The 11,974-nt window shown below is 48.0% G+C and overlaps 1 protein-coding gene across 1 annotated transcript; it reads left to right on the forward strand.

The window, feature by feature from the left end:
* Positions 1–2,432: 2,432 nt before the first annotated feature.
* S100A11 (S100 calcium binding protein A11) lies at positions 2,433–8,118 on the forward strand. Its single transcript, XM_040461058.1, has 3 exons — positions 2,433–2,540; positions 6,478–6,630; positions 7,789–8,118. The coding sequence occupies exons 1-3, from the start codon at positions 2,538–2,540 to the stop codon at positions 7,942–7,944; spliced, it is 312 nt and encodes a 103-aa protein (XP_040316992.1). The 5' UTR covers positions 2,433–2,537; the 3' UTR covers positions 7,945–8,118.
* The last annotated feature ends 3,856 nt before the right edge of the window (positions 8,119–11,974 follow it).

The following is an 11,974-nucleotide window of genomic DNA, read 5'->3' on the forward strand; positions in this document are numbered from 1 at the left end:
CTCACCATTTATGCAACTCAGCCAATATCCAAGTAGCTACTTCTTTTATTTCTAGTTAGCAATTCATTTATTTTCCCCTCTATTCTGTACACTCTTTCTGAACTTCATAGCTTCTACTTATTCATAGTGTCCACCTCTTTGTAATTTTGATTTGCCATGACCTCATGAGTCTCTCTACGCAAATGTTCAGCTTCAGCTCTTCTAAACGTCTAATTCTCTATGTGTTTCTAATTTCAATTTCCCAAGGGCAAGAAGCTGAGTTGCCTCAGCTCATCTTTCCATGTCATGTCATGAAACATCCACTACTGTCCATTCTATGGTTTGTCATTCCTTGAGTCCAGAGCTAGCCTCAATCCAATCAGCTGTGACAGTGAGCACAGGGTCAAATCATGCAAAAAGTCACCAATGGGGCTGACCCTTCGGCAGAGGCTATAAGTGAGGTGCTTTCCTTTAAAGAGGATTGTGGCATAAAAGGCCCCATGATTCACATACAGAATCATTTAGACTAATGATTCTTTAATATTTTTTAATCCTAGATTTTTCTAAGAATCAAATGAAAGCTATAGATCCTTCCCCAGAAAGAAAATCTCTTATGCAGAAAATTTCATATATAACTTAAGGGTATTTGTGGACCTCAGTAGCCATCCATGGAACACTCCCCAAACTACCAAGGGTTTAAAGTCTATCCACAGACCATCTCAAAGGCAGACACTATATCATATTCATATTTGTATGTCTTGTGCCTATACTGGGCTTAGCACATAGGTTTCCAAAAATGTTTGTTAAATGAATAAAGTGAAGAATTCATTCATTCATTTGGTAAAAGAAGTTTTTCCCGTCCAGATAGAGGCTGAGAAGTTCATATTTTATATAAAAAGCAATAGGTTGCCATTTTGTTTCATTCTTTTGTCATGGTTTGCTTCCTAAGTAGGCAATTGATCAGAGCTGTTTGTCAGGAAAATGTGTTTTTAATAGTCAAAAGAACAGATTAGTGGGGCAAGAGACCAGTTAAGAAACTGGAGGAATGAGGGATTGAAAATCAAAATTAGAGCACTGGAGGTCGAAATAGAAAATATGGGGGGAGATCCAAAAGAGTAAAAAAATAAAATTGATAGGAGTTGGTACTTGATAAGATTTGGGGATAAGAAAGGGATTTAGAGTCAAAACCTGGATCCAAAGTTCTCAAGTTGGTGAAGAATGGCAGAATGGCAGTACCACTAGCAGAGAAGGGGTAGATGGGAAAGAAGCAGGTTACTTCTTGAATTATTGAGTGTGGGGCTCAGGTGGGGCTTTCAAGTGGATTCAAGAAAATGTGTGTCTGATGGGGCACCTGGGTGGCTCAGTTGGTTAAGCGCAGGACTTCGGCTCAGGTCATGATCTCAGGATTAGTTGGTTCAAGCCCACTTGGGCTCCATGCTGACTGGGCAGAGCCTGCTTGGGATTCTCTCTCTCCCTCTCTCTCTCTGTCCCTCCCCTGCTCACCCTATCTCTAAATACATACATACATACTTACACACATACTTAAACTTTTTTTTTTAAAGAAAAAAGAATGTGAGTCTGCAGTAGCTGAGAGGCAGATTTGCTCAGAAGTGACAGCAGATGTCAGGAAGCAATTTACACCATCCACTCCAGTTTTTGAAGCCCTCACAAAGCTCTCATTTCACTGGACAGTTATAACAATGTTATGAAACAGGAAAGGCAACGTCACTACTTTTAACAGATAAGGAGATGGAACTCTGAGGAGAGAGGAGGTTTGTCAAAAGTACTGCAATCAAGTTAACAGGCCCACGAGTAGAACCCAGAGGTTCTGATTCTCAACATGACTTCCAGCTCCACTGCCCAGTGCACACAGATAAATCCCTACTCACACCGCTCCGTTTTTAATTGCAGTGGTTTGAGGTTTTGTGGGCTTAACTGTCTTCGGTTAGGGAGACGTTTGAGACAATGGTACTCCACTTGGCACAAATCACCACCGTGTATTAGCCCTCTTTAATGTGAAGGGATAGATAGCCCTGGCTTCTAGGGAACTTCCACTCTACAATTACGGCCCACACTCCGTGCTGCACGTTTTTAAACGGATATTTCTGCCTCTCTAACCGGAATGAGCTCGTTCGCGGAAAAGAGCCACGGACATCAGGCACACCACACCCAAGACCGCCATGCAGAAGTTTTAATTCAGAAAAGTCCAGAATCTTTCAGGGACAGGGAGAGACGGCGGGTCTCGGGTGAGCGGCGCGCTGGGCCACGCGGGCGGGACAGACAGGTCTGGATCTGCGCCGGGGAGGGGGTGTGGGGAAGGGGTTGGGGGTGGAGACCAGCCGGCCGGGAGCCGGGCTCGGGAGTCGGGCGGCGCCGCGCGGGGCGGGGCGGACAAGTCCGGATCTGCGCCCGAGGGGCGGAGGCGGAGGCGGAGGCGGGCCCGGGAGAGGTGGGAGCCGGACCCCGAGCCCGCGCCCGCCTACCGCAGCTCACAGCCCGCCGCTGCCGCCGCCGCCGCCGCCGCGCCGCCACAGCGCCAGCCACCGCTCCGCGCAGACATGGTAAGCCCAGCCTTTGTCGTGTCTGCCTCCGCAAAGACAGGAAAAAAGGCTCGGTGTGCTTGCTGCCACGCTGATCCTTCATTCCTGTGGGACGTAGCGGGAAGCCGAGCCGCGAAAGTCAGTCGTGGGAGGGAACTGGGGTAGAGGCTGCAAGGAAAGCAGCCGTAGGTTCCGCCTGTGTTAGCAGACGAGGGGCGGCCACCAGAGGGTCTCTGGTTCCGCCGCGCGGATGCGGTGCGAGCCGGGGGAAGAGGGGCTGCGCCCCTTACCCGATCCCCCTCGACCGGGAAGGGGGCGAGGCGCGGGGTCGCGCTGGGCCCCTGGCCCGCCCCCGGGCTCCGGGAAGCCTGGGAGACCAGAAAAGTTAAAGGGCGGGACGCGGGGGGGGGGGGGATCCGTCAGCACTGGTTGTTTTTGTAGACCAGGAAGGGCACTTCTCAGAACTGAGTCGTCAGAGCCCCAGGGAAAATTGGTTTCAGTAAGCTGTCGGCAACCGGCCAAGACCCCAAAGCCTGTAACCGAAGCCGCTGCCAGCCAGCCGGACGCAGCCCAGACGGTGGGAGGAGCCCGGTCCCCGCCAAGCCCCTCTTCCTTCCCTTCTCCTTTGAACCCACCACCTTTTCAGGCACTCACGCCAACATCTGTTTTTCTCTTCTCAGCTCCTGCCAACCTGCTTTGAATTCTCTCTCTAGCGTTTCCATTAGGCCACCTCCAAAATCTACTTCCTGCTTGACCGCTTTCGTGAAGGGAGTCAGCAAACTTCTGCCCGCGGGCCAAATAGGGTTTCTGACCCCTGCACAAGCTACAAATGGATTTGACGTTTTTAAGTGGTTGAAAGAAAACCAAAAGAAGAATAATACTTTGTGACACCTGAAGTGACACGAAAATCAAACTTAATTGACCATAAATAAAATTTTATTGGCACACGGCCACGCCCGTTCACTTATGAGTTGTCTGTGTAGTTGCTGTCCCGCTACAAAAGAGTGACAGAGACAACATGGACCACAGTGGCCTAAGATCTCTACCATCTGACCCTTTACACAACACATTTGCCAGCCTTTATCCCTGCCCACTCTTCCCTCCTTCCTTTCCATGCAAAAGGGAATAACAATGTCCCAAGGAACCTTGAAAAGGCAGACCCAGCACCAATAGGTGGTGAAGACTGGGAACGACTGCCCTGAAGGAAGGTGGATGCCTCCATGGATCCTCGCTAGGGTGGGGCTGGGGGAAGCACTTTGGTTAAGAATGGCAACAGCAATGCTGGAATCTTTCAAGTGTTACTTCTTTTTCACATTCCTTTTTCTTCCCCCTTTCCTCAAATGTTGAGTATTCAGAATGCATTTTTAAAATTCTTTCACTGTATCCATTTACCTCACACCATTTTCTCCTTCCTATCATGGTGCCAAATACAACTGTGAGGGTGCAGTGAGCTGTGGGGAGTGCTGGCCTCCAGGCAGGAGATCTTGTTCTCCTCTCTTCAGCCTCTCTGCTTCACCTTGAGCAAAGCTTTCCTGTCTCTGGGCCTCCCTTCTCTGGAACCATCTCCCAAACTCCCTCCAGCTTTACAAATTTTACAATTCCATTTTAGTAATTCGGTAATTGTGTTTCTTTCTTTCGCTCTGGAAAATTACTTCTGAGAAGAAATACAGAGGTTTTAATTTTTTCCATGTGTGGCTGATAGCAACAGTTTTCAAGAAGGGGAAAAAAATGGTCTAAATTATAGTCCTGGTGTTAAGGAGGAAAAAAAAAATAAAGCAGAAAGCCACTTTGAAACTAGAGAAGCAAAGCAATCAGAATTCCCCAAGGTAAAGGGGCAGAGGAGCATCTGTAGGCCTAGAAAAAGGTCACAAAGCCCTTAATCCTCAGCCTAGAATCTTCTACCCTATATGGCATGTCCTTCCAGCTGACCTTCTTCCTGTCATCTGACATATTAAGACAGTGAAATTTTAGTCCTGATAAGGAAGACTGTTGTGCAAAAACTCTGTTTCTAGATTATGGTATTCTATTTCACTCCCAAACCCCGGACATTTTTCTTTCCTTAAAAAAAAAAAAAAGTTCTCTCTGAGAAAAAAGAAAGCATTCCAACAACATGACTGTTGGGAAAGAATCCATTTCCAGAAGAGTTCACTAGAACCCACCTCTGGACAGGGCTTTACAGATGCTCCCACCTGCAAAGGGCAGCAGTGAGCTCAACTAGGCTGGTAAAACACATCGTGGAGACACTGCAGATGAAAAGCCTGGGGCGGCCGGGGCAGCGGGGAGGAAGGAAGGAGCCCAAAGCTGTGCCCCTAAGGGCTCGGATCAATCCGAAGCATGTTAATTATGGGTCCCAGCTCTGAGCTCCAGGAAGTCCATGCAAAGACCAAATTAAGGGGTAAAAGCTAATTGTAAATGTCACCGTCCAAGCAAAGATCATTATTAATACCTGAAGTTTAGTAAAGCCTGAGAGGAAGGGTGTGGCTGGCAACTTTTCCAGAAAGCCTGTAGTTGATGTCTGAACCACCAGGGGGCCCTAGGTGAGGGCAGAAATGACCTGAAGACTCTGCAAAATAGAAAATTTCCCTCAAGAATTCTGTTGTAAGGAAGGCAGAGGCCAGCACAGAATTTGACCCTCCAGCTCCTCCTGGTGCAACCACTGATGAGGTCCGGCTCTGTAGGTGCCAGGGGAGCTGCATGAGTGGCAACCTGAGAGCTCCCTTCCTGAGATCAACCTTTGTGGTTTGAAGTGACCAGAGAAGTTCCTCTGGCCATTCCTGTAAGAATTAGTGGCATCTGGAAGAAGGAACAAAGACCAAGGATTGCAGATAGGGACCTGGAGGCTGAAATTCTAGGGGTGGCTCTACTGTGTCAATTCCCTTCTCGTGGCTCTTGTTTCCTCCCATGTAAAATTAATGATTCTTAACCTTCAATATGAAAGCTGCTTTTGAACATCCAAAAAGCTCCCAAATCTCCCACCCCACACACAATAACTATGCATTTAGTTTTCTTCTAGAAAATGCAGGAGTCCCAGGAATTCGGTATTGCTTTCAAAAGAACTGAATTTCATTTATCACAGTAGCCTCTATATTTGCTTAGAAAATAGGAAATTGTTGGGGCACCTGGGTGGTTCAGTTGGTTGAGCATCCAACTTCGGCCCAGGTCATGATCTCAAGGTTCACGTGTTTGAGCCCCGCATGAGGCTCTGTGCTGAGAGCTCAGAACCTGAGCCTGTTTCAGATTCTGTGTCTCCCTCTCTCTCTGCCCCTCCCCAACTCATGCTCTGTCTCTCTCTGTCTCTCAAAAATGAATAAATGTTAAAAAATTTAAAAATATAAAAAAAAAAAGAAAATAGGAAATTATTTAATCTCCAAACAGTGCTTGGTGCACATATGGATTTGTGGGTGTATAGTTATACATGTTTACCCACAGATTCTAGAAACATCAGTAAACCCTGCCACAGTCACACTCATCCAGACAGTCTACTGCTTTAAAAAAAAAAAATTTTTTTAATGTTTATTTATTTTTGAGAGACAGAGACAGAGCATGAGCAGAGGAGGGACAGAGAGAGAGGGAGACACAGAATCGGAAGCAGGCTCCAGGCTCTGAGCTGTCAGCACAGAACCCATTGTGGGGCTCGAACCCACAAACTGTGAGATCATGACCTGAGCCGAAGTTGGTGCTTGACCGACTGAGCCACCCAGGCGCCCAGTCTACTACTTTTAGACACACCCACGTGCTCCATGTGTACCCTCACTATATTTCACCCAGAATAAACATGTGATATGGGAGGGAAGCTCATGGAATGTGACCTTGAGTGTTTGTCTTCGGCTCTTCTGCCCCCTAAAAAACGGCCTAGTCTTTTAGGAAACTCCTTTGGCCCAAAATGAAGGTATGAGATTCTCTGGAGTGTTCTCCAGCATCCAGCCCTTGTCTGAACCCTGACTTTTCTTCTCTCAAGGCAAAAATGTCCAGCCCTACTGAGACTGAGCGGTGCATCGAGTCTCTGATTGCTGTTTTCCAGAGGTATGCTGGAAAGGATGGTAATAGCTGCAAACTCTCCAAGACAGAGTTCCTAACCTTCATGAATACAGAGCTGGCTGCCTTCACAAAGGTACTGCTCCCAGCCCCTTCCCCCAAACTACCCATAGCTCAAAACAAGACCCTGACAAAATGGCTGGGAGTGAGGGCCCAGCAACTGACTCCCCCACCCCTGCCTCCTCTTCATTCACTCCAAGCCAGGGACCTGCACGGCAGAGGCGGAGCCCCCAGGCCTCAAGTGAGCTCTGAGTAACCATTCAAGGACCTTTCCTTCTTTTCTTTGAACACGGTGTGTTTTAAAGGTCAAAGTTCTCAAACTACATGACCCAGGGAATGTTGATTTGTTTCTTTCATTTAGGGAAGGAGCATATGAAACGGTAAGTGGTGTAAAAGGATAGTTTTCAAATTTGATTTCTCCATCCCAAAGCTTCTAGGGAAGCCCTGTCCCATAGAACTTTCTGTGATGTTGGAAATAATGTTTTGTATCTATCTGCACAGTCCAGTGTGGTAGCCACCAGACACAGGTGCCACTCAAGGACAGATTTCTAAGTCCCTAATTTAAACAGCCAGTGTAACTAGTGGCTGTAAGTGTGTATATGTGTGCGGAGCTCAGAGGAGTAGAAGATGAAGCAGATCAGGGCCTGCGTCTTCTTTCCACTTCAAATCACTTCACTTCTGTGCAGTTTGTACACTGGAGTAGCAGGTGACACTTGAAAAAGTGTGCCACTACTTTTAAATTTTTTTTTCAACGTTTATTTATTTTTGGGACAGAGAGAGACAGAGCATGAAGGGGGGAGGGGCAGAGAGAGAGGGAGACACAGAATCGGAAACAGGCTCCAGGCTCCGAGCCATCAGCCCAGAGCCTGACGCGGGGCTCGAACTCACGGACCGCAAGATCGTGACCTGGCTGAAGTCGGACGCCTAACCGACTGCGCCACCCAGGCGCCCCAGTGCCACTACTTTTATACCACTGAATAACCCCTGTCACAGAGGAACCCGGGAATGGGAGCCAGAAAACTTGGGTTCCAGGCACAGGTCTTCCCCTTAGGCGAGTCACTTCCCTGTTTGAGTCTGTCACTGTGTCTGGGAAGTGGGAGTGTTACTAACCCCTAGCCTGTACCTCACACTCTTGTGAGAATGAGATGTGGCAACATAACTGAAAGTATCTTAGAAAGTACAAGGTCAGGTACCATTAATAGTATCATTATTATGGTTATTATTACCTTTGCAGAACCAGAAGGACCCTGGTGTCCTTGACCGCATGATGAAGAAACTTGACACCAACTCCGATGGGCAACTGGACTTCCAAGAATTTCTTAATCTTATTGGCGGCCTGGCCATAGCTTGCCACGACTCCTTTTTAAGGTCTACCCATTTCCAGAAGTAAATCTGAGGGGGGCTCTTGGGCCTGGCCTGCAGACCACCCCCTTTCCTTCAAAACAGCCTCCCAGTCATCATCTCCTCATCACATCCTACACGTCCTTGAGCCCAGAGCATCCACTGCCCCGTGCAGGCCAGTCCTGCTGGTGGTAAATAAAGAAATGGCGTTTTTTAAAATTTACGCTAGAGAGTCAGTACATTTGTGCCAAGGAGGAAGCAGCATGGGAGGGATTAGCCTGATGGAAGCAGTTCCCAGAACTGCACAGTAAATAGTGAAAATACACCTTGGGTGTATTTGTATGACTCACGGTACCAACAGAATCATTCCAGATCACTCAGACTGATGGAGAGATGTCACTTGTTACTCAATAAGTGTCTATTCACCCCTCCTACAGGCACTACCACAGGCTCTGAGGATACAGTCAGCAAGACAGACAAGGTCCCTCATTCACCGAGCTGACTTTCTGGGGCAGGGGGGAGAGGGGAGAGGCAATGAATAAGCAAACAAGACAACTAGATAAATCCTATGGAGGAAAGACTACAAGGTGGTATGTTACAGGTTACAGGGGCTGGGGAGGGCATTCTTCTGAGATCTCATGTGTGCTGACATCTGAAGGATGAGACAGAGCAAACATTTGGAAAGATGGAGGAGGGACTTCCACGAGAAGGAACAGTGAGGTTCTGAGGTGAGAAAGAGCAGGACACTGGAGGAATGGAAAGGAGGCCAATGTGGTCAAGGTCTTTGTATTGGGATGTGGGTTTCCTTATTTACATTGGACTTGGGCCAGTGTCAACATTAGTCTTCATTTCCTAAGCCCTCTGATAAAGCAGCAGGGAAAGAGCCTAGAAAAAGGGACCAGAAGGCTGACCCAGGGTTAAAAATAATATGGGGCGCCTGGGTAGCTCAGTTGGTTAAGTGCCCAACTTCAGCTCGTGTCATGATCTTGTGGTTCATAGTTTCAAGCCCTGCATCGGGCTCTGTATGGACAGCTCAGAGCCTGGAACTTGCTTTGGATGCGGTGTCCCCCTCTCTCTCTACCCCTCCCCCGCTCAAGAGAAGTGTGTTTTTGCATCCCTAAGCAGCACAGGTGAAAGCAATTGTTTCCAGAGGCCCTCAGATTCCTTATCCATCTGTGTGAGTTTTCTTAGTAAAAATCTCTCTGGATTGCAGTTTCTGCCCTCATAAATTAATAGAATGAATCAGACCATTTCTGGGACTGCTTGTTTGGTTCTGACATTCCAGAATGAAGACCAGTGCCTAGGCTGGCAAGTCCCTAAATTTTTCGAGTAGAATTTGTAACTACTTCTTGGATAAGTTCCTTAATTCATTAAAAAGTGTTATTATCCCAAAGAACACTGAGCCAGGGAAGAGATGGAAAACCACCAGGCACCCTAAGTTTACTGGCTGATTTGCTGTTCTACCAAGAAATCACTAGCCGTGGCTTTAGGACATCAGGTTGAGGGAACTAACTGAGAAATCTTTACTTGCTTGGCTCCTTCGAGTTTTGAAAGAAGACAGACCCAATCTGTACCAAGCTTCTAATTCAAGATTGAAAACAACTATCTGAAGTGTCTGTTTGGAAGGTGAGTGATGGAGAGAGACCTCACTCCACATCATGGAGAGAGACAGAAGGCATTGGTTGGGGGAAGTGGTGATGAGCTCAGTGAAGGTTGCTGTATTTAAACTGCCAACTGCCCTTAGTAGGTCCGGTTGGCATCTGCATTTGAAGTCTGGGGAGAAGACCTGGCTTGAGAAACAGGAGGGCTTGGTTCCCTCGGTTAAGGGTAGGAGGAAGTAAGAGGAAGAAGACTGAGCAAAGGAGAACAGAGGAGAGTCTGAGAGGTCGGGGAAGAGGAGCAGGACAAGATCACGGTTAGGAGCCACATCAGACAATCACGGTCCTTCAAAGCTGCTGCTTCACACTGTGTGCAGAGCCTCCCTCCCAGGCCTCACACTCTGCCTGCGCATCTCGCCTACTCTGGTCTTATTTACTAGTAGAGGCCAATGACCACGCGAATCTGTTTCCTCAACCCACTTCTAGTTCCTGAGCTCCAATGCTGCCTCCTAGATTTCTCCATATAAAATAATACAGGTTTGGGAGCGCCTGGGTGGCTCAGTCGGTTGAGTGCCTGACTCTGGCCTCAGATCATGATCTCAAGGTTCATGAGTTCGAACCCCACATCAGGCTCACTGCTGTCAGTGCAGAGCCCACTTCAGATCATCTGTCCCTCCTTCCCTCTATCTGCCCCTCTCCCGCTCGCACTCTCTCAAAAATAAACATTTAAGAATAATAATACATGGGGCACCTATAATAAAATAATACAGGTATCTTTCACGTACTCAAGTATTAAAGATTTACTTAAAATGTGTAAGACTGTTCTGTGTATATGTGTATTCATTCCCAGAGTGAATAAGGCAGAGAAGACTCTTGTCTTCAAGAAACTTGCACTCTGGTTCATTGTACCCCAAACTGAACTCACCTTGCTCCCAAGTCCCCAGCAGGCTCCTCCTCCACTGCCCCCATCTCAGGAAATGGCACCTCCGTCCACCTAGCCACCCTGCCCAGAAACATGGAAGTCACTCCTCACATTCACCCAAGCCCTCAAGCTCATCAAATGCACCAAGATAGCCCTCAAACCCGCTCCAGCCTCCCCCTGACCCAGGCACCACAGCCTCTGTCTGGATACAGCAGCGCCTTCCTCTGCGGCCCTGCCCCTCTCCAGACCCTCCTTCCTGAAGACTCTGATGCCGTTGCTCTCCAGCTTAAAGCCTTTTGGCAGACTCCATAAGGCTCTTGGGCATGTAAGGGACACAATGCACCCCCACTTAGCTTGCTGCGCATTGGACCTCCCCTGCTTTGCCCTCACAGGGGCACCCTCTACATTCCAGCCATCAGGACCCTTACTTTTCTCAACACACTGGGCTGTACTCACTTCCTGGCCTGAGCTCTCTGCCTGGAGCTCTGTCCCACCCTCCCCACACCCATTCCCAGGTATGGTTCCACTTACCCTGGCTTCTCAGCCTACATGTTTTTTTCCTCCAGCAAACCTCGCAATACGAGGTAGGGATGAGGGGGCCCTTCCACGTAGGATCATGCTGCGTGTTTCCCGTGTCATGGCACTCAAACTAACTGGCCTGTTTTTCCTGGTGACCTTCAAACTCATGGCATTGACCTATACATTCATGACTTACATTTATATATCCCCAGCCCAAATCTATCTCTAGAATTCTCAAGTCATTGGTTGAACCCAACATCTCTACCTGGCTGTCCCACAGCCAGGATTCTTGTTGCAGCTGACAGGAAATTCAGTTTAAACTGTAAGCAGAGCAGGAATTTATTGACTCATATAACTAAACAGCCAAGGGACAGCTTTAGCTTCAGCACAGCCAAAGGGATGGTGTCTTTCTAAATTCCTGGGCTGTTTCCACCCCTAGGTGAACCAGTGGGTCTGCAGGCCTGCCATGCACAGATCAGTGGGAGCCTGGACCGTGTACCTGACCTTAGTTGGAACTGGGGTGGGGTCCCACCCAAAGTACAGAACCAAGAGTTTGGGAGAGTGGGTCAGGTGGGGGAGACGGATGCTACAAATACAAGGTGCACACCCACTAAGGAACACGTATCTCAAACACAACATGTTTGAAACTGGACTCTACGGTCAACTCCAGAACAACACAGGAGTCAGGGCACCAATGCGCACACAATCAGAAACCCACATGTAACTTTTTAAAACAATATTTATTTATTTTGAGAGAAAGACAGAGAGTGCACGTGTGTGAGCTGGGGAGGAGCAGAGAGACAGAGGGAGAGAGAATCCCAGGCAGGCTTCGTGTAGCCAGCCCAATGTGAGCTCGATCCCATGAACTGCAAGATCATGAGCTGAGCCAAAATCAAGGGTCAGACGCTCAACTGACTGAGCCACCCAGGCACCTCTGAAAATCCACATAATTTTTGACTCCCCATAAACTTAATTACTAATAGCAAGAACCACAAGAGATTACTTTTTACTACAATACACAATTTACCAGCCAGGCAACT

This window comes from Herpailurus yagouaroundi, unplaced genomic scaffold (genome assembly GCF_014898765.1).
Source record: "Herpailurus yagouaroundi ecotype Mexico unplaced genomic scaffold, PumYag 254, whole genome shotgun sequence".
Lineage (NCBI taxonomy): Eukaryota > Metazoa > Chordata > Mammalia > Carnivora > Felidae > Herpailurus > Herpailurus yagouaroundi.

What these genes read in the sequence shown, in the direction of transcription:
- S100A11 (XM_040461058.1), top strand. An exon ending in AGCTGGCTGCCTTCACAAAG is followed by an intron (nt 6,631 to 7,788) that starts GTACTGCTCCCA and finishes TTACCTTTGCAG; the next exon opens with AACCAGAAGGACCCTGGTGT.